General features: G+C 43.9%; 1 protein-coding gene across 1 annotated transcript; it reads left to right on the forward strand.

The window, feature by feature from the left end:
• The first annotated feature begins 177 nt into the window (after positions 1–177).
• On the forward strand, positions 178–23,747 carry si:dkey-199f5.8 (beta-1,4-galactosyltransferase 3). The gene is made up of 7 exons (XM_040031216.1): positions 178–328; positions 10,922–12,167; positions 16,576–16,811; positions 17,765–17,952; positions 19,486–19,608; positions 19,790–19,894; positions 20,859–23,747. Exons 2-7 carry the CDS (start codon positions 11,894–11,896, stop codon positions 21,070–21,072), a joined length of 1,140 nt encoding a protein of 379 aa, XP_039887150.1. The 5' UTR covers positions 178–328; positions 10,922–11,893; the 3' UTR covers positions 21,073–23,747.
• The last annotated feature ends 862 nt before the right edge of the window (positions 23,748–24,609 follow it).

Here is a 24,609-nt window from a genome sequence, read left to right on the forward strand (position 1 = left end):
AGCCACAGAAACAAAAAAGAAAATAAAACAGTCCCCCGTGGGTCTTGGTGGCGGTGCAGGCGGGCTGTTTTTGGAGCTCCTGTGGTAAAGCAGCAGCAGCTGTGGCCGTGGCAGGTTGTCGGTGTTGCTGAGCTCTGAGCTGTGACCGCGGAGGGGAGGAGAAAAGTGCCGAGCTGCAGCGGCTCTGCTCATTCAGCCTCCGAGCCAGCAACCAAACAGCAGCTCCAACTTCAGCGCACATCGGAAATACTGAGCAGGAAACGGGCAGCTGGAGGGACACCGACCGCTAACTGTCGCTTCACCTGCAGGGGGATAAAAACACCTTCAGGTAAGACTGAAAAAAGACGTTTGGTTGTTTTTATGATGGAGCCAAAACAGCTCCGTGTGGGGATGCTAGCCCGTTAGCTAGCCAGCTAAGTAACTAACTAACAACCTCCCCTCCGCGGATAGCGCGGCGCGGCTCGGCTCGGCGTTCACAGCTGGCGAGGATCGGCTCTGAGTTGGGGTGGGAGCCCTTTTCTCGGATGTTTTTACATGATTTAAAAACCAGGAAAAAGTGAGCCCAGTTTAAAGGCAGTCGGGACTGTTGTTAGCTCCACTTAAAAGTAATCAGACCCCTGCTGGAAAACTGTCGATGCGAGCCCGAGTGTTACCAAGAATAAGGGCAAACACGGGGTTTAAATCAGTATATTAGCTCTTAGCAGCATTGCGTAAGCTAATGCTGATTAATACCAGCTCTAACTAACTTTGTGTCTGCTATAAAGCCCCCCGAAGTCTGTTTTTTTTCTTCCGTTTTAGCTGATGTGTTGATCCTATAAGCAAAAGCCGACCCCGATAAAAGTTTAACGATGGCAGCTGCATTTACCAGGAAACTGGGTTCGTTATTAGCTAACTTTAACGTGCGGACAGAACTCGTTAATTTCGCCATTTCCCGCTACCTCCCTGCTATAAGGCAGGTTTCTCAGCCTGTCTTCCTGCCCATGTGTCCTCGTATATGTGCTCTCCACAGCGGGACAAAAGGCCCAGCATGGCGGCCCCCTTCCCCCTCTGAACCCAGCCCACACCGGAGGTGAGAGAGCAGCAGAGGGGCTGCTCTTCTTTGTCCTACCGGGGAGAGGACCAGAGCTTCAGCCTGTCTCTGAAGTCGTCCTGCTCTTATCAGTCAGAGTAAACATGCTGTCACAGGTATTAAAGAGCTCAGAGTCCAGATTTATATCTTTATAAACTGAAGTGTGAGGTAAGCAGGATAAACAGTGATACAGATCATGAGGGCAGGTATTTTTAAAAAGGTTTTCATGACGATGTAATACTTCACAGCAAAATCTCCAGTGTTAAATTAACACTAGAGAGTGTCTATATGGGTCCACTCCTCTGAGTGTTAAATACAACACTGTTGAGTGTTAAATTAACACTTTTGACAGTGTTATATGTTTAAAAGTAATCTAGTCAGTTTTGAAGATTAACAATGGCTAACACTGAGCAGTGCTGATTTTCTAACACTGGAATATTTCTAACATTTTGAGTTATTTTCCAGTGTTAGAAAATCAGCACTGCTCAGTGTTAGCCATTGTTAATCTTCAAAACTGACTAGGTTACTTTTAAACATATAACACTGTCAAAAGTGTTAATTTAACACTGGAGATTTTGCTGTGTTGAGTTTGTGTGTTTCAGGAAACTGTTTGGTCGAAGCCACTTCTCTGTCTTGATTCTCACTTCTATAGTTTTTCAGGCTGCTGTTATAAAGTCAGATTAGTGTGGTTGGTGCTGGAGCTGTTATGTGTGACTTTAAAACACGCTTCATGCGGCCTTATCCTTTCTGTTTCAATATAACCTTGGGTCAGATTTGCTTAGGAAGGCTGAGACTCAGTATAAGCTCTTTCTGCAGAGGAGACACTTGACCACACTTCAAGAACGTTTCTGTTCTTTTCACGCTGTTTCTTCCTTTTTCTTTTAAATAGCACCCTCTGTGGTGCTTCCTTTTTTTGGCCTGCATGAAGCGTTATGCTCAGACCGCGTTGTTGATAGCATCTCAGACAAGCTTTTCAGGATGTTGTTGCTTCAATACAGCTGAGCTGCTTCAGCATCATCTGCCTTCAGTGTTACATGGTGCTAGTTTTCGTTACAGCATGCCTTTTGTTGTTAGTGTAAAAAAGCCTTTGACACGTTTTTGTTTCCATATTTATCACGATAAAGATTTAGCTGCAGACGAATTGCATCATTGAATCATTTCAGTGTTGCTTGATTTGAACTCTTATTTTTTTTAGGTGTTAACTTTTAACATCAAAACATAAATTTTTATTACCTTGAATCCTGAATGTTGAAAAAGCTGCTGTGTTGTTATGTTGTTGCTTCTGGGAGGCCTTTGTGTTGTGGGTTATCTATCCCTGAGGAGATTTTCTTATCCCCATGGCTCCCATCTACAAACTGGTGCAGGTTGCTTTGATTGTCATTAGATAATAACTTTCCCTAATGGTTTGGCGAGGAAGGCCTCACTATGGAAACAGCTTGAGCCACCAGAGGCAGAAAGAGAGGAGAGGAGGTGGAAAAAGCTGGAGAATGATGGGCTTTTTTCCACTCTGTTCTCCTTCTCATGTCTCGGTGGAGTCGGACTGAGGAACAGCCATGGCGACGTGTACCAGCTGCACTGTGATGAATGGTCGGGGCTCAGGAGGCGTTGCCATGACAGGGTCCCTGGCACGCGCTGCGATGCAGACGCCTCTTTTCTCAGGGCATGTTTACACATTATTTCATCGCCTGGGCCTGCTTGGTTGGTACTTGAGAGGAAAGGCCTTCCTGAATATGCAGAGTTTAAGTGTGCAGAGCTTTTAGGAATGATGCGTCGCTTTTTCTGTTGTTTTGGTGACAGCATCGGGAAAAATACAGCTGTTGTGTAACCACATCTGACTGCACCTCTCCATGGTATTGTCACTAACACTGTTAAATACTCCTGTCGCTCAGCCTGTTTTTGGTCAGGACGGAGCTGTTTGGGTGTTGAGCAACACCGCGAGGCGCTTTCTCAAACAAACTTGATGTCCGTTTGCTTGCCTGGCTCAGTGCTGGTCTTTGCTGGCGCTAACGTGAGAATCTAACCTAACGAAGCAGTTTATCTTGCCTAAACAGAATCGAACGATGAGTGAAATCGCTCCAGCTGTTTCTCTAAATGTTGTTCCAGTATAGGAGCCCAGTCAGTGGTCTTACACGGCCGGCTATGAAGAATTGAATTCTGTGGTCTACATTTGAGGCTCGAATTCCTAAAACCTCACTTTGAACGAGAAAATGAATTTTAGTTCTTAATTCCCGAGTGAAGGGAAACGTATGTTCACTGTGGTGTTTCCATTTTCGTGCGTATTTCTTTGAGTGGGGGGGTTTCAGGTGTAGCTCACAGTGGAAAAGCACCGTGGCCAAAGAGGTATCTCTGGGGGAAGTACTTCCCCACTTTCATTTCAGACTTTGTACCTCAGCTCTGCTCACAGGCTGCACTTTGGAAGCTCGTGATTGTGCTCCAGATAAGAAGTCGTCTCTGGTTTTTAAGAAGTAACGAGACCTCAAACATACAAATATTAAGAAGGTTTGACCCATCTGTGGATTTACAACGCCTGTAACTCTGAAAATATTCAGAGTGTAAAGCTGTAAATGTGCATAGCTTTATGCATCCATCCGTTTTCTGCAGCTTATCTGGGTCGCTTTGTTAAATGTAATCGATTGTGCACACACGCTGCCTCTGAGACGTTTGGGAATAACTGAAGTAAAGAATTAGTAAGAAAAACTTTTGCCTCGAAGGCAGTTGCAATCAGTTTTGAGCAGCGAAGCAGATTTAACGACTTGGGGGGCGGGGCTCGACGCAGCCAGAATTTCCTGCTCAGATAACCACGACATGTAAACTAAACCGCATCTAATTTCCATTGAAAATTTGTGATCAGTTTTCGCTCAGTTAAGACAGGAAGGTGTGTTTGTGGTGTTCGGCCTCTGTGGTTACCACCACCACGGCTGTTCTCTCTACCTCCCTCTGTGCCTGCTGTTCTTCACTTCTGTGCTGTGCCTTTAGGAATTGAACGACACTGCTGACCGTGAGCTACGTGATCTAAATATATCTCCGCTCTCCCCCCCCCCCCCCTCGTCCCTTTTTATTTTCTCATCTGCTCTTCATTTCAGCACTTTTGTTCAGAACCCTCTTGGCTCCTCTTCATTCATTCATGTGTGCAAACACGCCTGCACCACATGGAGCTGTTGCTGAACTTTCTTTACTTGATTATAGAACTAAAGTCAGAGAAGATGTATTTGCATATGAAATTAATAGATGCAAAGCTGCGTTTCCACCTGGAGCGATGTTGTAGAGAGAGGAATGTTAATAATTTGACGTACTGTAATTAAATAAACATAAACAGTCAGATTTCAGCTGACGGTAAAAGTAGTCGATAACATCTATCTGCTCCTTTTAACCACGTCAGCCATTTATCAGCCTGCATCATACAGGCTGCCTGGACTGATTTTGTAGTTCTGGCTGAGGAGTTGCAGTAACGTGAAGTGCACATGGTGAAATAGAGGCAGGTCGGTGGTTATGTTACGCTACCCCGTGGATACTTGGTGCTACCGTGATACACCGAATATCCCAGTAAAGCTCGTCATCCCTTCTTTCCGACACTGTTTGAATTTGGTCTGTAGCAGAAATGAGTAATAGAGTTAGGACGTGTCTAATACGTGCCTGTTGCTGGGCCTGGGCTGTCTTTGAGGCTTGGTAACAATCCCCTGTAGTTTGAGTCGTGTTAAAAAATAACTTTTTATAGTGAGTAATCCAAACCACACGGGAACATTCATGACTAACCTCGTGTTGTGGTTGCATCATCTCAGACGTCTGTTTCTTTCCGCCATGATTGTTTGTCTCGGCCCATCTGGGAGCTTCACCCTGAAGTTTCACTGAGAACAACTTAACCCTCATCCTCCATCTCCCCTGTGCTAATGTGTTCCTATTAGCCTGACAGTTGCTGCGGTTCAGTTTTCATCTTTAGACCCTAGCAGCTGGGCAGCTTGCTTTTGTAAATAGTTTAAATAAATAAAGATGGCTGGAGGTTGAAGTTTAATGAAGACTTTGGGTTTGGGTCAGTTTTTAACTCGGTGGTGCCTCAGACTGGACGAGCATTGTGGACATACAGACATGCCTACATGAACTCATAGTGACATAACAAATGTAACATGAGTCTTATAAATTACAACAGTGCTTTAATGGATTATTAGGAAATCATCATGCAGCTATTAGCCGGCCTTGATTCACTCAGGAAATTCCCCGCCCCGAGCTTATCATCTTACAGGGAAAAGCAGAATATATTAACAATGGCAAACCAGCACAACAAGAGGGACTAAAATCTAAACATGTCTTCTTAAAACAAATGAGGATGTTGTACAGAATAGACTCTTCCTCAGCACAGAAGCTGAAATGCTCATGAAACTGATGAGTCTTCATCCAAGGTTAATTTAACCTCATACTGAAGGATCGTTTTCACAGAGGACTTAGTTGAACTTCAGATATAATACAAGTGATGAAAATAATTTAGTGAGGGGAAAAAGGGTGAAGGACTTGGTTTTATCTGGTAAAATGTATTTATACAGTTGAAGCTGGTGACATAACACGTGTGACCAACATTTGTACTTGGGGCAGGGACAGCTCAGCAGGTCGAGTGGTGGCCCCAAGATCAGGGGCTTGGCTACCCTGAGGTACCCCTGAGCAAGGCACTGTCTGTACACACTGTTCCCCGCGCGCCCAGCGGCTGCCCACTGCTTCAGAGTGAGTGGGTTGAATGCAGAGAGGAATTTCCCCACAGGGATCAGTAAAGTATACATCATCATCACATCATTATGCTGGTGGGCCCGAGTCGCTCAGTAGGTTTGCTGCCAAAACACTAACAAGCAGCTGATTCAGCAAGGCAACAAAAGGAGGAGTGACCAGGAACAGAAACGGGAAACAGTGCTACAGAAACCAATTAGTCACTGCAGAACTTCAGGGTGACTCTGAGTTATGTTTCTAGGAAGCTACACGTCAGGATACAACCAAGTCTGAAGAGCTTGAAGTGAAGCAAACTGTTGCTGTTTGATGTGTGTAGATGTTCAGTCTCTCATCAAAGAAGGGTCTTCACTTCCAAAAACCAGGATCCCGTCCCAGGCTATTCAACCTCTGCTGACTTCAATAGTTCACATGATGGTGGTGTGGGAGCAGTGTCTCACACCCTCGCCCTTGACCCTGAGATAGTATTGACTCGTGTGATCCTTTAAGTCCTGTGATTTCAGGGAGGGTCAGCGACTCTCAGGACCTTCTCTGTAGGGAGAACCCACATGTTTGGGGCTCCCATCATTTTTTTTAGAACTGAAGAAGTTTTGTTGATCAGAGGCGAAATATCTTCAGGAACCTGAAAGAAGTCCTGTTGTCTTTAACTGCATAAATCTACCATGACCTGGCCTGTGGCTTGAACATCCAGTGAGATGCCTGCGGTGGCAGATGGTAGCAGACTTGTTGCCTTGGAGGAGCAGCATGTTGGCCAACAGGCAGCTGACACTTGGACCCCTTGCAAGCTAAAGCAAGTACAGTGATAATGACCTTTTAACTGCTTCAGCTTGTTAAAGGTCGACTGTAGCTGAAGAGCAGGCTGTCTGTTGATACTGGCTGCTCCAGTATCTGAATGTAAATACCCTCGAGCAACATGCTGAGCACAGGTCGCTCTCTAATGCATGTGATTGCTAGATAGAAAACACCAAACATGGGTGTGAATGAGGCATCTTGTATAAAGTGCTTTGAGTTCTCTGGAAGAGTAGAAAAGATATATAAGAGTTGTTCCATTCAACCTTTCCTGTTGGGATGGACCGATTCGATATTATGTATCGGTATCGCTCCGATACTGAACTAAATTACTGGATTGGATATTGGAGGGAAACCATTAAATATCTACGCAGCTGACGTAACTGCAGGGGCGGGTCTAGCATGGTTTAGCCAGGGGGGCAGGTAGGGCATTAACAGGGAAAAGGGGGCACAGAGACATACTTTTCTTTCTTATTCTCATTTAAAATGTCTCACTTTTAATAAATAATTATCGGAGTTTTACACCCAAAGTTTTCATCTGATGTAAAATGTATAGAAGTCCATTACTGTATATAGTCTAATATACCCTGGTAAGCTGTAGTACTTTTTCCTTTGGGGAGGTACCATCTGTGCAGTCTGCAGTTCTGTTGAAGATGTTGAATCTATTTAATTATTCTTGGAAAATAATTTATTTATGTGCATTTTTTTTAACACATGCATTAAATTAAAATTGGGGGCTGGTTCACTTTTTCTTTGCTGGGAGTTTGCAACCCTGTTAGTTATGTTGTTTAATATTTCTGCTAAGTACTCTTTAAAATACCAGAATAGGGAGGATGGAGGATTTACGTTTATGAGATTGATCAGTTTTGCTGAACTATGAAATATTTTAATGCAGTGTATTTTTTGCATACAGGTTTAACACAATAGCTTTAGTGTTGTTTGTTTGTTTGTTTGTTTGTTTGTTTTGTTTGTTTAGTTAAAACTTGAGTATGAACTTGTACAAAATGCAGGAAGATATTAAAAAACTGTTATATTGATTAAAAACACACTGTATCAGATTCACATCGGTATCGGCAGATATCCAAATTTATGATATCTGCATCGAACATAAAAAAGTGGTTTGGTGCCATCTCTAGTTTCTTGTTGATCGGCGACTCTTCAGCCGGCTCGAGTTGAACTAAACAGCGAGTGGGTACCACATGTGTTTGACATGTGCTAATGAAGGAAAATGTAGAGATTGTATACTTGGGTGAAAAATAAGAACACAGTAATGCTGGGAACAAGAGCAGAAAAGGGTCTCTCTGATGTGGCTCTAAATGCAGAGAGGAAGACCATCCGTGCAGGAGAGCCGATGAAGTCAAAAGCACAGAACGTCACCAGACTGCTGCTCTTCCTCTCTGTATTTAGTTCACTCCTCATCCTCAGCCAGCACAGAAAGATCCATGCAGCTCCGGGCCTCTTTTGTATGCGTGTAAGTTGGCGCCTGAGCTTTATTTAAAAGGCGCTCGCTGCCAGGTTCTCCCTTTGTGTGAACCAGCCCAGGTACAGCACGAGCCGCGAGCGCTAAAGTATCTTTGTTATTTCTGCTCTTCATAAAGAACGTGAGAATAGACGGGAGCGTCACGGAGCGCATGAATTCATTCTCCAAGGATCTTCTCCAGTTGTCTAGTAGATCAAGTTGGCACATAATATTAACATTAATAGCCATCTTATCTCCTTTGGTTAAAAACTGGAATTCAAGCATTGATTTGTGTGCATTGTTGGATAATATGTTGAGGTCTCTCTCCCGTCCACCTATAGATTGTATCATTTGTGGAAAATAATAGAAAATCGAGTATTTTGGATTATTTTTCAAGGCTTGATTCCCATACATTGAGTTTGAGTGATGCTTGGCAGACACAGCAGACTAATGTTCCACCCTGCTGTGCTACGACTGGCCAACACCCAACGTCCTCGCCCTGCAGTTTCAGGAAGTCTGTCAAACACCCTTTAAAGAAAACGGTGTGCGTTTGTTTTCCCAGGTACACGATGTGCTTCATCTATAATAAAAGCAGGTCGACAATTATTCAGCAGGTGAACATGAAAATATTGATAGTGGAAACAACTTCATGGGCCGAAAACTCAGCTGGTGTAGTGGTATGTGGCACGCACAAATGGAATCTGTGGGCAACACTGATCATAGCTGTGCTGGAATCACAAGTCGAGCTGGTTCAGAAATCGCATGATCATTGAAGGCGCCGCCCTAGCAGCCTGCTGTCGACTGCAATAAAAGAAGATTAACATGATTAGACGGCAGGTTCTAGCAGTAGGAGTTTATTCAGAGCTCCTTTGGCCCGTTAAGGCTCCAGGGTTGAATGCACTCAGTGCACTTGAGTAAATTTAGAGATGTGCAGACCTTTATTCCCTCTGTCCAGTCACATGGTTGAAGAGCAGACCTCCGATGTCATCGGAGGGCTTCAGACTCATAATCCAGTGAATGTGAACCTTTTAGAAAGCGTCAGCGATTACTTCAAAACAGATTACGTTATTTATTTATCTGCTCAGTGGTTGAGATGAATTTCCGTTCTGTGGGATTAGCCACAGTCTCTGACATATCATGTCATAAACCATATCAAGAGGTTTTAGGTGCCGGGCGAGATGTCAGGGGTCAATCCTCCCATCTGCTCCCAGCTCTGATGAAAGTCTTTCGCAGAGGATTTCCTCTTCTGTTTGATCCGCATGTTCTCTCAGAGGGGAAATAGGAAACCCTTTTAATATCCTTCACATGAAAATCCCCCAGTCAGCTGTTAAAGAACGAGGAGTCAGATAGCATCAGTACATTTCTGCAAGTTGATCAAAGTGTATTTTGCATTTCTTCATTTCCTGTCTGTCGTTTTAAAGTTTGCGTGGAGTTCCCGAGGCACTCGGTGTTAAATGCTCAGAATGCATTCGCTTTGTTGTCGAAATGAGCAAGGCTAACACGGCTTTGATGGTATGAAGGAACAAAAAGGGCTCATTTTTCTCTCAGCATATCTTTGATCCCATCAGTGTCTTTTTTTTTTTGTTTGCCTACCTTTACAGCTCTTTTTTTGGGTCGTCCTCACACTCACTCACTCACTCACTCACACACACACACACACACACACACACACACACACACACACACACACACACACACACACACACACACACACACACACACGATTCAGCAAGCGGCTCTTATCTCCTGTTGCAGAGCAGGGGTGGGGAACTCCAGGGCCGGTGTCCTGCAGGTTGTAGATGTGTCCTTGGATCCATCACAGCTGATTTAAATGACCTCCTCAACATGTCTTGAAGTTCTGCAGAGGCCTGGTAATGAACTAATCATGTGATTCAGGCGTGTTGATGAAGGGTGATGTCTAAAACCTGCAGGACCCCAGGCCCTCGAGGCCTGGAGTTCCCCAGCCCTGTTGTAGAGTCTGAGCAGGAACAAATGTTCATAATGTGACATTTTCCTGTGGGTACTTGATGCTCTAAGTGCTGAAGATCTTATCATCTTCTTGGTGATGTTATACCAGAATTTTCATGTACCGATGATCTGCCTTGGAATAATTTCTGTATCTAGCACTGCTGCCACGGGTCTGTAATCTTTACCATTTCTATAGTTTTCAGATATTTTTGAGGTCTTGTTCATCTTTCTCTTTAAATACAGACCATATGTCCTCCTCTGAATGTTTTTCTATAAAAAATGTAAAAAGCAGAAGAATAGACATGGTGGCATTTCCACTAAATGACATTAAACAAAAATACACATTAAAAAAATGTCCAGAAACTGATTACTTTTCAGTTAAAATAGGGTGAACTCCAAGTTCATGTTCAGGATAAAATATCGTTTGATTTTGGGTCGCGGTGTTTGATGTAGGCGCGGGTTCTCTGTCCGTGTTTCCACCAGCCACGTAGCGTTCAATAGGATTGGGATTAGGATTAGTGCTCCGAGTGCGGCTGCTTTAACGAGCGCTAATTGATTTGTAACTGAGGATGTGCTCGGCATCGCTGCAGCAGAGCTCGGGTCAGGAAGGACGACATCATCGGGTCCTTTCATCAGGAGCAGAAGGATGCACTGCTCCGGCTGCAGATTTTGGAAACTTCCTCGACGCTGTGATGCGTGGCTTCCCGTCTGCCGCCCACCGTGGGCAGCAGGGATCTCCCACTGAGTCTGATTAGTGCAGGCTTTCCAACTGTGCTGTTTGGTCTCTGTAAACAAACACAATCCATTTGTTTGCCTGTGCTGTAACAACAGCTCATTGTTTGTGTGCTGAAATCGCTGACTTCAACAGTTTTAGCCAAAGGATGTCAGTCAGTTTTAACACCCGCCCTGTTTCCTCTCCTGTCTTCCAGAGCCATGCTGGAGTGACCCGTCCAGTTCCTGTCGATCCAGGGTGACCAGTGAGCGGCTTAAGGTGGATCGCATCATCATGGAATAATAGCATTGGGAGTCAAAGCTCGACCTCTTCCTCCTCGTCCTCCTCCCCCTATTTCTTTTTCTCTCAGCCTCACTCTGTACTGAAGCCTCCCCCTAACAAACACTCACCCACCCACTCACTCATGCAGGACCCTTCTGACCACTCCTCCCACGCAAGTCACGGTCCACTCCCACCGTCTCTCCAGCCAGTCAGGCGGTGAGCGGCTGGAAGCCGTGTAATCCTCTGTAAAGTATAGCGCCTATACGGCCGCATATGCTCCCCTTTGTCATGGCGGCTGTTGTTGTTGTGGAGGCCTCCCTCAGGAGAGAGCAGGAGGGACAGCAGAAGGCAGCATAAAGCTCACAAAGGCAGGAAGGGAGCTGGAGAGCGAGTGAGAGAAGGAGACGCTGCAGATTGTTCGGCTGGAGGCGAGTGAACTTCACAGGGCAGCGGATGGTGCTCAGTCGGTGTGAGACTCCATAATGTGGGGCTGGCATTATCTCCCCAAACCAAACACAAAGTGGACCAACAGCCAGCTCTGGAGATACCTACCACCTGCTGAGCAGCAGCGGGGAATGCAGTGAGGACAAAGTGGACCAGATTTTTTTTCTTTTCTTTTTTTGTGTCCCAGTGTGGAATATTTTTCTACTTTTGTTCTGTTTGGGGGTCTTTGTGATTACAGCCTACCAAAAGTGCCTTTATGTGTGACATCGCCGCGTCTGACACACTGAAGTTAAATATTTCACAGATTGTCACTCACTTGACATCCGCCGTGCGCTGCCATATTCTGGATTGTATAGGAAGTAAAAGGCTTGACGCCACCCTCCACTAACCCTGACAATCATCACCTGCTACGCCCGAGCAGCAAGTTCCACCTGTCTCCACTGGACCCATCCGAGCCGTCACCATGTTCAGTATTCAGTCCAAATGGCGCTACCTTATCATGTTCCTGGGCATCCAGCTGGTGGTGATGGCGCTGCTGTCCCGAGAGGGATACCAGAAGAGGGTCACTTACTTCATACGCATCTTCCGCAAGCCAGACGGGGGCGCTGTATCAGGCCGCAACCACACCACACCCACGATCAGTGGAGGGGACGTATACGCCAACCTCTCCCACCTGCCCAAAGCTCACGGCCATCGAGACGACATGCCCTACTGTCCCAAAACGTCCCCTCTAATAGGTGAGTGCTCATGCCACGTCTTCAGTGTCGATCCAAAGGTGGATTGGGCTTTCCTCAGTTTAGCCTTAAATAGATGTTCACTAGTTAAGTGGATCCATCGTAAAGGTTTAAGACAGCGATTCATACTTCAGGTAACCCTTAAAAGTTGAAGCTTAAATCTGTTGTTTAAATAAAGTATTTGGGACTTTGCGTCCTTGTAGGGCTCAGTGTAGCCTCTGAAGGTAATGCAGGCGAAGTCCCTAAAATTCAGCTCTGATTGATGAAACATTATAGGTCATGAAAGTTTTTTGGCTTGTGAAGTTGAGCCAGTTGAGGTGGTTCAGGCATCTGACAAGGATGCCCGCTGGGCAAGCTGTTCCAGGCTTTCCCTGCCTCGGTGTTCCTCCAGACAGGCTGGGAGAGGGAGGTCTGGGTTTCTCTGCTTATGCTGCTGCGCCCACGACCCGGCCCCGACAAGTGGAAGAAGGATGGATGGAAATGTGGCTGTAATTGAACTTGTTCAGCTGTAGATTAGATGCCATGTTTTGGTGCAGGTGCCCTCGCCGGCAGTCAGCTGAGTGTGAGTGAGGACTGAACTGCACTGTTCTGATTAAATGTTTCACCCTCACTGCTGTAGTGTTCTCATATGCACAAGTTAGTAACTTCTGATTTTGTCTCACCTTTATTTAAATATAGTGTAAATATTCTTGTAACAAACAGGCAAACTAGACCAGTCACACGGGCCTCACTGCAGGGTTTTTCCTCCTTTTGCATATTTGAGTCACGTGACCTTTTTTTCCTCCCTTGTTTAGCTCTGCGTTCAGTCTCAGAGAGGATAAACAAAACAGGTGGTATTGACTTAATATTAACTGAAGAGAAAGTGGAAATGTATGCAGCACTTTTGTGCTTTTCTTTCCCCCGTTATATAAAAGCAGTATGTTTGTTCCTGTGGCTGACAGTCATATTAAACATCATTTGAGTCAATGCAAGTTTGCAAGTAATACCTGTGAGCTGAAAGCTCTAATCACTGTTCTACAGCTCTGGCTGCTCTCGGCTCCTGATATGGTTGTCATCAAGCACAGAAGCCAAACCTACCTGCTGCACAAACCTTCTGTTTTGAGGAGGCAGCCAATCAGAAGAAAGCTGGATTAAATGGAGCGGAGCCAAAACAGCTTGTTTCAGACAGAACTGACTCGTTAAAAGACGATGTTAATGAAGATGTTAAATAAATGAATAAATACATTTAAGAAGTGGAAATAAAGAATAACAGCTTGTTTACTCTCAGCTGTGTGTCATTAACACGAGCCAACCAACACATTTTTGGCGTAACCCAACAATAAGTGCCACAAACCGTCTCTCCTACATTCCAAACCAATGTTGCCTCAGGCCAACATCGAGCCTCTTCAGAGCAGCCTCTGAACACGTGTCAGCTCGGCGCCATCACGCTAAATAACCATTGTCAAGAAGTTTCTACTGGTTCTCTGCAGTATCTTCAAGAAAAAAACTGCAGAAGGAAAGTGAACATAAATCCAGTGAGTGATAGAGGGTTTAAGTATGAGAAATATTTCAGTTCACATTAAACTTAGGACAAATATATTTTTAACTAGGGCTGCCACGATTAGTCGACTAGTCACGATTACGTCGACTATTAAAAACGTCGACGACTGATTTAAAAGTCGACGCGTCGTTTGAAGCTTTGTAAGATCACAAAAGACGCAGGAATGAGTAGCAGGATTTAAGAGTGTAATAACGGACTGAAACAGAAGATGGCAGCACTGCATGTACAAGGATGCCAGCTGCCGTTAAACCCCGAAGAAGAAGAAGAAGAAGCTGTGTCCCAGAATTCATAGCGCAGCCCAGCTCAGTTTCCAACAATGGCGGCAGCTAGTTAGTTTTAATATTACTCTTATTATTCTTTCTGGGTCACAAAATAAACGTTTAACATATTTTCAGGTGAAGATGTAGCTGTGTAAACCTCAAATATCTGCTCAGTTTATCAAGACACCGCATATTTTCAAAAGCGCTCCGACGTTTTCGGAGACGTCTGTTACCCACTAGCTCGATAGCTAGCCGGGAGCTAGGCTCACTAGAGCCGTGAGAACACCGGACTCCCGGCAAATAGTTTTCAAACCCACTGCCGTCTTTCGCTCCTCAGGTTAAACATGATATATGAGTCACTTAGATAACTTAAAATGTTATTGTTTGGCTTTTTTTTAGGATTTTATTTGTTCCTGAGTAAATCGGTTTGGCTGAGATTAAAGTTATAGTTTTTACACAGCTGAATAAACATCAAGCAGACAGCTGATTATCAGAAGTGTGAGATGCTCCAGAATATACTCCGGTGTCCTGTTATATTTTAGATAGCAAGGAGTTTATTAAACTTCACCAAAACAATCTGCAAATTTCATTAAAATTTAATAAACTATCATCTTGTCTTTATTTTTAGTTAGCACAGACCTTAAACACTTAAAGCTGTAAGCTAATGATAGTTATATAAGAGCAGATGCTGCTGGTGCAATAAGCTGTACGTTTTACGTCCAATGGATGATGATCTGATTAGTTGACCAATCGCAAAAATAATCGGTGACTCGTCGACTATCAAAATAATTGTTTGTGGCAGCCCTAGTCCTAACCCACACACGGGCTCAGAGCCTAACCAAATGTTACATTTAAATTCTGTCCCTTTGAAATCAGATTTATTATCCGTGATGTAACATCTGGCTTCTGAGTGCCTTTTAGCTTTGAACCTGGAATCATGCTTTTATATAAAAATAGTTTGTTTTTCTCAGCGTGCTCTCTGTGTGGTTCCTTTCTCAGAATCAGTTCAGTTTAACAGAATCAAAATACCTGTGGAGATGAGATGAGATTGACCTGGTTCAAGTTGCCTCTCAGGTGAAGCCTGTACACAAACTCTGACCCTACAGCTGATCTGCACTCAGGTTTCCTGAGCGTGTGTGGATGGTAACAAAAGTCAGTTTTATTACCTCCAGTTCACTTTAGTTTCAGTTTTTGTTATTGTCCTTATGGATAAAAGCCAAATACGGTTCTCACGTGTCACTCTGACCTCTTTAAAAATATTTAAATGTTCCTGCATGTTTCCCGTATGTCTGTCTGATATACAGGAAATGATCTGTGTTTGATCACTAACAGGCTGGGGAAGGAGCGCCTGTGTGATCTTAGTGTCTAAAGGGTGTGACACAGTCGCTGCTTTTATGGTGCTAAGTTTATGTCCATCAATCATCTATAAAAAAGATGACGCTGCAGAGGGGTCATGACCTTCTCCACCTTTTTCACCTGCTGTGGGGAAAGTTTCAGTCAACTCTTCATGTGAGTCGATGTCATCAAGTGAGCGCGCCTTACATTTCCTCTGGTTGTCATATTTCAGTGATTTTGTCCTTTCTGTAAAACAGATGTTTTTGTGGGGACATTTCAGTGCAGTGGAGATAAAAGCGCTGACAGTCGTGTAGGCCACGTCTTTGGCTCTGTGGAAATGACGTGTGCACAATAAACGTAAGAGATGCCAACCATACGGCTGCCATCAAACCACTGAGCTCTGTCACACCGTGTGAAGGCACCATAAAGCTTGTGACAGTTTTCCACCTGAAGAGGTCTTTTATGCTCAGTGTTTGCCAGGATTTGACCTTAAAAGGAAACTGCTCTTTGTACCAGGAAGCTTTGACTATGAGCCCTGAGCTCACTGTGCTCTACTTGAACTCTTCTGTCAGCTCTGTTCCAGCAACGCCGTCTAAACCCAGAATCCTGCCGCATGTTTATTCAGTAATTTGAAACCACTTGAAGACCATGAATTGATATGAGGGAAGAAAAAGACTCTTGAAGAAAAAACAAAGATGTTCGTCGCTGTAACACAAAGACAAACGAAACCTGCTGGAGGTTTGAGCGGCTCGGGTTCCTCCACTGGAACAGCTGAAAGGCTCGGGCGGGGATATGGGAGCCGGTTTCATTTGTATTTAGTCTGTTTGAAAACAGAAATCTGAAGCTTCCACGATGAGCTGACCTGGGTAGGCGGCACACCTGCATCTGTAACCCACCACCTGTTCACGTGATCTGATGAGTCAGCAGGCGTTGGAGCGACGTGGCTTTAAACAAACAAACGTCAGCTTAACCTTGATTAATGCAGTGTGTATATACTTTTAATATAGTGACAAATTTTCTCTCCTTTTATAGATATTTTTTTTCTGTCCCCCTGACCTCAGGCGGGTGGCTGGACGAGCAGCGCGTGCAGGATTGTCAGACTGATCTCTACATTACAAACACGGCTGACTTTGTGCTTTTAAAGCTGACGTCTGGCTTAATGTCATTTCAAAGCTTGATGTCACAAAGGACGGCTCTCGTACCCTGACCACATCATTTGCTTTCTGTCCGGTAACTATATTCATTCTTGGACGTAATTAATAACTTCTTTTCACAGGAGGGCCGATCCACGTCAGCTTCCCGTCACGCCTTAGTCTGGCCGAGGTTGAGAGGAAGAATCCGCTGGTGGTGCGCGGAGGACAATACAGGCCGCCGGACTGTGTGGCGAGGCATCGCACGGCCATCATCATTCCCCACAGACACCGAGAGCACCACCTCAAGTTCCTGCTCTACTACCTGCATCCGTTCCTGCAGCGGCAGCAGCTCAAATATGGCATTTACGTCATCCACCAGGTTTCTATTATTTCTATTTTACACTAAAATTCAGAAGGCGGTTGGAAATTAATTTTACTGTCTTTGTGTTAATGTTTAGATTTATAATATTTGGCGTATTGAGGGTTTTTATTGTCTAAGGTGATGCACTAGTTGATGCTTGATAAAGAGCGCCCTCTGGTGTGTGGTCACTGGATGTGCATGTCGGATGATGCTCAGAGGTTTAATCTGCTTAGAGCTCACTGATGTTTCACCCTCAGCTCTTTATCTCCTGCGCCTCTTGAGCTGGATCGTACCATCACACTCTGATGATTTTCAATTAAATGCTTTTATAAATGATATTTTTATTAGCTTTGCTCAGCTGGATTCAGTCACATTCTGATAGTGCTGTTAAATGTGTGTTTAATGTGCTGCTAGCTAAACTTTCTAGTTCTGGTTCATTGGCGTCTTATTTATCAGAGTTCATGTTGCACAGCTGAGTCGTGGCCCGCGGTCACAGGACATCGTTGCATTCGTCGCTCCATCAGGTCTCTCCTGGAAATGAGACACTGGGTCTCAGTGGGACTACCTGTGGAAAAGTAAATGAATAAAATACAAAAAAATGTGCGTTTGGTCCCGCTAGATCGTAACCCCCAGTGGGCGGGGCTTATGTCTCCTTTGTTCTTGGATTCTCCAGCAGCGCGTCGGTTCATCCTGTCTGAAACAAGCTCCTCCTCCTTTTATGCAACAGTCTTCTGATTGGTTGCTCGTTTCACACAAACTCCCTGAAATGCTTTTAAAGTTTACCTCACTAATCCCTGTTTAGCACAAACATCACAACGTTTCTGTGGCTGAATATTTGACCTGCTGAAGTCTGTTGTGCGTCCTTCTTTGAGTGAGAACGTCTGGCTTTGTGCATTTTTCATTTACACAAATATTCCGTTTAAACTTGTTTCACGGTCACGTGAAGAAACATTTTTGTTTTTCTTCTGCAGGCTGGAAACTACACCTTTAACAGAGCCAAGCTGATGAACGCCGGTTTCCGGGAGGCCATGAAGGAGGAGGACTGGGACTGTCTCTTCTTCCATGATGTGGACCTCATTCCAGAAGACGACCGGAATACGTACGTCTGTGACTCGAACCCCAAGCACGCGGCCATCGCCATGGACAAGTTCGGCTACAAGTATGTCTGAGAACGACCGATACATGTCGTGGTTTCAGTGCAAGATGTAGAATGAAGTGCTGTATGAAAGCAGTCCTGTGAGTGGGCAATATTTCATTTTAGTTCAAATAAACCAACCAACAGAAAAAGTCCACAAGCCTTCTCAGACGCCCTCATTTGTCCTTCAGTGTAGCCCCTTTTCCATTAGCACCTGCTCGGATCGCCACTACAATCCGGTTCTACCTAACATGCATGGTTGTCCTCGTAGCGACACGTCCGAGCGTCCTGCGACGTGACTAATATGCGGCACGAACGCTACAAAAAAGTGGATGTCGAGGTGACGATATGCCTGCTGCTCTGTCTGTGGCTTTTCATCAGACTCGGAGATCACGGCCTTGTCTTTGTAGCCGTTCCCCTCGTTGCCAGGTTTCAAAAATGGCGGTTTCATGATGACTCATCGAGTGATACTGCTGACCAGCCAATCACTGGCAAGCATTCTGATGACATCACATTTTAGTACCTGCTCAGATCGCTTGGGGACCCCGAGAGAGCAGATACTAAAAGAAGGTACCTCTACCCGGTGCTGTGACCTAATGGGAACCCCTGAAAACTGTGGCGACCCAAACGTAGGTGCTGATGGAAAAGGTGCTGCTTTGCTCCAGAGTGTAACACTGGCTCAGTCAACACATTTAGATATTAAAATGAAATAAATTCAGATAAAATGTCCTGAAAAAACAGGACGAGTTGATTAGAGTAACTCGATAAAATGAATTAAAATATAATGTGACAAAAATGTGTCATGATGTCAGTTGTAGAAAAGGTTGCATTTAAAAAACAAATAATACATAAATAAAGCAGCAGAATAGTAAAGTTGTAAAGGTACAATAAACCTTACTGTTAATGTAGTTTTTCTATATGTAATAATTAATGTGCTAAAGAGCTCTGTAACTAAAAAAGCATCTATAATGTATCCAAGTGAAATGTATTGAATATAATCTCTGTGGTAAAACGGTCCAATCAGCAGAATAAAGCAAAAATAACTTAATGAGTGAAGAATAAAATAATAATATTCTATCTGAAGGGAACAGTGCAGGGTAGAAATACCCAGATGTTTCTCTGCTGGACAGATGTGTTGGGATGTTTAAAGTTCTTACTGGAGGGGGCCTGAGGTAAAGACGGGCAGGTTTTACTCGAGCTCGTCCACCCCACGTGGTTACTGTTGACTTGCTTTTATCTTTACTTGAATTTTATCTATACTTTAATTTGAAAACATTTTCCTCGACTTGAAAGTGTTTGTGCACTGCTGTAGTTTTAAATGAGTTACAGAAATAAACTTGGCTCAGTGAAACTTTAGCTTCTGTGTTTGCTGCATGGACCCGGCGACTCTGCAGAAGCTGCATGTGTGTGTTTTATTGTTTAAAAACCAGAGTTCAGTTTCCACACACCTGGCATATATTCTAACCTGTCTGAACAGCACAGAAACTAATAATAAAACCCTGATGCTCTTTATTCCGCTTTTAATTTGTCTTGTTTTCTAATCCTAACCCTCTCCAGGCTTCCATACAAGATGTATTTTGGAGGCGTGTCCGCTCTGACGCCCCTGCACTACCTTAAAATGAACGGTTTCCCCAACAATTACTGGGGCTGGGGCGGCGAGGACGACGACATCGGAGTCAGGTGAGCATCGTGCGGTTCAGTTTCAGGGTTCCTCATAGGCTCCACATGAAAGAGCGAGGCTAGATGTCAGTCAAAGTGACCCCACCCCTGAATTTAACCCATAATCATGTGGGAAATGCTGTGCGTGTCCTCAGTGATCAGGAGGGGTGATCGGTCTAACGCTTGTTTCTGGTCTCCACAGAGTCTCTCTGGCTGGCATGTACATCACTCGTCCTTCACTGAAGGTGGGCCGGTACAAGATGATCAAACACAAGCTGGACAAAGGCAACGACGTGAACCCAAAGAGGTACTGCGGCCCAAGTGCTCGCTGGGATAACGAGATCTCAAGTCTGAGCACAGAAACGACCAGACGTGACTCGCTGGCCATAGTTAGATACCAGAGTTAGACACACGCTACGTCACAGCTAGCTGGAAGTTGGGCTGCGTATCGTCACAGATTTCTAGAATTGATTCGATTTGAATCGAGGACATTTTGCTTCAGTCGGAAATATTATAATTCTTATCATTTATCAGTACATATACATATTTTTATATCTATAAAAAGAAAGCTGACACTTGTGAGACTTGATCAAAGGTGTGAGCATCACAGCAGATGCCTTTGTGTCAAAGAACTGGGGATAAAACTACGGAGCCCCGCAGGGGACATGGGAGAAAAAAAAATTAAGACGGGCTTTTGCGAGATCTCACAAAAGTCCGTCTTAATTTTTTTTTCTCCCATGGATTCTCCCGAATCCCGAATAAATACAACAAAATAAAACCAGTACCGGTACCGAAAAAAAAGATTTATTCATAACACACGTGAAAAGACCCAGGAAAACCGAGTAAACGATAAAAACGATAACAAAATAACGCTGAAAACTGATAAAAACCCTGAAAACCAGACATTTCACACCTGAGCCTCAACTCTCGCGGCCCGGTACCAAACGACTCACGGACCGGTACCGGTCCGAGGCCCGGGGGTTGGGGACCGCTGCCTTAGACTACGATGAACCTTCAGACATCTTTTAGAGCAAACCTGGTCCTGAGTAAATTACAAGTGAGGCCACAGGCTGTTTTTATTTAAGCCAGATTACAGTCTGCTCACATGTTTGCTTATGGACACCTGTCTACTGTCTACTGTACTCTAGAAGTGGAAAAGTGTTTGTTTGTTTGTAAACAATGAAACAACGAGGTCATGATTTTGCTGTAATCGAGCCGCTGTGCTGTTTCTCCTGGAAGAGTGAAGATGCTCTGCTTCGTGTGTCTGTCAGGTTCAACATGCTCGCTAAGACGCGTCAGACCTGGAGGGCGGACGGGATGAACACGGTGGAATACGAGGTCATCTCGCGGGAATATCTGCCCCTGTACACCAACATCACCGTGAACATCGGCACGGAGGCCGGCCTGCACCCGCCGCCCCGGACTCCCGGCCCCGCTCCCAAGGCTGAGGCTAAAGACGCCGCTGAAAAGCTCAAAGAGAAGTAGTCCTCGCTACTCTCACTTCAGACGGATAATCCTATCAGTACATGCTGTATGAAGGTGTTGGGTTTTTTTCCTCTAGATTTTTCTTCTGTAAGTTTTGTCGCCCGAGTGTCGCTCCGCCTTCACGTCGTCGGGCGTGCTGGAATGATGAAACCCCTAAATCTGTTAAAGGTGGATCAACTCTTCTAAGTGATGTGCCGCTTCCTCCGGTCCTGCTCTAATTTATTCTTCTGAGGGAGCCGCAGCCGAGAGAGGGGGCGGGGCTAACAGTTGGACTCTATGAGTTTATATATCTGCAGCGCTGTGGTCGCTGGTTTAACCGTGTGAGGCCTTAGAATCTATTTTTTTGTCTCGTCTTTTCACTCGTACCTTACTGTACCGAGGATGGTGGATTTGAAGGAGCAGCAGTCGCACTGTGTCAGACTCTCGTCTCAAAGCATCGAAGGGGTTTTCTGTGCTTCTGTTACAGTCAAGGCAAAGTTCTCGCTTCTGCACACCTGTCTGTGAACACCTTTATTTTGCAAAGACAAACGTATCTTTTAAGATTATAGATGAGTTTGTGGAAGTACAGCGGGAGTGATTTCATGGTGTAGATGAAGTTGCAGCTCCTCTTTTTTTCAGCCTTTTACACCATCTCCTTAAACTTCAGTATGTCTGACGTCTTCTGATTGAATTCATCTCTTCTGTCTGAGTTCAGTGGGGTTAAGCTTTGCATCAAAATGGAGTCTTTTTTTCTTTTCTCTGATGCTTTATATGCAGTGAATTTGGATGTGACACTATCCTCAATCTGCACAAATCTGGGAAATTAAATGGAACGATGAAATTCAATGGTCACATTTATTAAGCTAATCAAACATTAGAAGAAAACTGTAATCAATATTTAAGGCCAATGACATTGGGCAATATTTGGGGTACTTTATGTAAATCCTGGTGTTTTTAATAATTGTTAAAATCCTTTGGAAGAGGTTTCAAGAGATGACGACACGCTTTAGTGTAATGCCAGTTACATTACGAGTCACCTTAAATAAGAACTTGTTGATGGAGCTGAATAGAAATGCAAGAAGTTGAACAAACACTTGGTGGTGAAACACTGCCCCCAGTGGTCAAAGTTGTAGTTACATTTTGTAACTTTAAGGTGCCTTTAAACTATTTTAATTACTGAAACAAGAACACTGAATGATGGCCTTGCAGGAAATGACAGCGAATCATTTTGGTACAAATTATTTGAGGAAACTGGCTCCTGCTTTACCTATTAACCACACAGAGATCAGCAGCCACCCACCCAAATAGTGTTTATGAGGCGAGTATGGAGGGCAAAGTTTGTGTGTGGGGGGGGGGGCATGCATTTATTTTTGTAATTTAAACTAAATAAATAAATAAAATGTGGTTTGAAAATGTAAACATTCAATTTTTATGTAATACAGATTATGTAGACGACATGAGGCGGACAGACATTAGCTCAGTCTTGATTATAACTGGTTAACTTGCCAAACAGACAGAATTGAAAAAACACTAATGTAAGTATGAATAATGCATGCAGGTGTTGAATTTTTTTTTTTTTTAACAAACTGTGCACCAACACAGAAATGGCTCAAATGTAGTGTTTAACAAGAAAGTATTTATTTTCTTGTTAAATTATGCCTTTATTTTGTTAGTCCTCATTGTATCCTACATATGCCTCAGTGTGTGTGTGTGTGTGTGTGGGGGGGGTCGTCACCAGTGAGGCTGGCTGCAAAACCAAAGAGGATGCTGACGGTGTGAAAAGCTGTGAAATAATAAAGTATAGTCCAAATATTTGTGTAACACTGTCGGTGCAGAAACACTACAGACCACACAGTAGTTTTCAGGTATCAGACAGAGACTGTATGTAAAAGATGGCAGAGATGTGTGGACTTCCTGTTTCATGTGGCGGTCCAGAATGAGCGGGCCTCTGAGGAGTCGCAGAACCAGCATGTACATTTATTAAAGTAAAAAATCTTTTCATGGGAAGGATTGATGTGATGTCACAGTGGCTCCGTCCATCATTTATATACAGTCTATTATGTACGATGCGATGAACAGGAAGCAGTCAGTCCCCTCGACTGGCTCTACGTGTTCGTGCAGTCCTGTTTTTGGGGCCACCTGCTGGTCGTTAGAAAAGATTGCAGGTTTAAGGCACGATGCTACAGCCATCTTTTATATACAGTTTGTGGACGGGGATCATTTTTGACGTTTTTTGTTTTGCTCTGTAAAGACCTTCGTTTTGTCCTGTCCTGTGTGGAGACTATGACTTTACTATGAAATCATATTCAACCTTTGGCCTTACACACTCGTATAATATCATCTATATATCTGTACTGGGAGTTAGCATGCATGGCCAAGAACAACTTAGTGCTGAAGTTAATACATATCAGTGCTCACTTCAAACATATGAAGCATGCTGTGTTGTGAACTGGAAACTTGTATTTTGAGCATTTACTTCAGCGTATCAAGCCGCCTCTACCTGTGAATATGTTTGATTCTTTAAGCTGCTTAAACGTTTGCTTTGGTTTGACTCCGTTCTGATGTGAAAATAGAAATCCGTAGCTGCAGAGTGAAGTTACCCAGGATGATGTAATTGAGTTATTTCTGCGCCCCTTATGAATTCTGCACAGTCCAGAGTGGCCTTAAATTCATTAATAAATGATTACTCAAGAAGACGTGCTGACTCTACTTCTTTGGGGGTGAGTGTGTATCATAACTGATAACTGCCAGCCAATCAAAAATCACTTATTCAGCAGCTTTCAGTAAAAACAAATGTTAAGGGGCTTTTTTTAAAAACATTTACACGTCTTACATTTATGAGAAAGACTGGCAAAGTTAATAGAAAAAATGACACATTTATTAGGAAAAAACCAGCAAAATTCTGCAGAAAATTTGGTAAATTAATAATAAAGCTGGTAGAAGGAAGAAGCAACGCTAACACAGTATGTATGAAATGTTCACATTTAATGAGAAACATTTAAAGAGGAATTTCTACAACACATTTTTTTTTTTTTTTTTTTTTTGCCTGTCCCGTTTGGCTCTTTTGCCATCAGAATTGTTGTCTAAAGGCAAAGAAAGATGCCCAACGGATTTACTTTACCAAACTGACCATCCCAGCCTTGCCGTAATGGTCCATTTGATTCACCTTTTATTGTTTATTTTATTTTCACTTACTGAATACGGGACAGACTTTACTGGGGGAAAGAAAGGGAGAAAGAAAGAGGGAAAGAGAAACAGCTGAGAAGAGGGACGGGGGAGAAGAGCAAAAGACAAAAACCAACAGAACGGGCAGAGAAAAAAAAATGCATATATCAATCACCTGGATCACCTGCTGAGAAAGAAAAAAGAAAACAAGCAGAAGAGAACAAGAGTAATAGAATAAACAGCATCACAATGATATATGGGAATATGACAGTAAATACTAAATATTACACATTATTGTGCAGCACATAAGATCAACAGCACACAGTGTGCTTTGAGGTAGGAGCCAAAAAGGGTGTAGTTTGTGGGTGTGATCACCCGTGTGTACACCTGTGA

Source organism: Simochromis diagramma, unplaced genomic scaffold, assembly GCF_900408965.1.
Source record: "Simochromis diagramma unplaced genomic scaffold, fSimDia1.1 OVJJ01000361.1, whole genome shotgun sequence".
NCBI classification, from domain to species: domain Eukaryota; kingdom Metazoa; phylum Chordata; class Actinopteri; order Cichliformes; family Cichlidae; genus Simochromis; species Simochromis diagramma.

Excerpts from the sequence above, each read along its gene's own strand:
- si:dkey-199f5.8 (XM_040031216.1), top strand. The coding sequence starts at position 11,894 with ATGTTCAGTATTCAGTCCAAATGGCGCTACCTTATCATGTTCCTGGGC. Across the intron at positions 16,812-17,764 it reads GCATTTACGTCATCCACCAG|GCTGGAAACTACACCTTTAA; the intron begins GTTTCTATTATT and ends TTTCTTCTGCAG. Across the intron at positions 19,609-19,789 it reads GACGACGACATCGGAGTCAG|AGTCTCTCTGGCTGGCATGT; the intron begins GTGAGCATCGTG and ends TGGTCTCCACAG.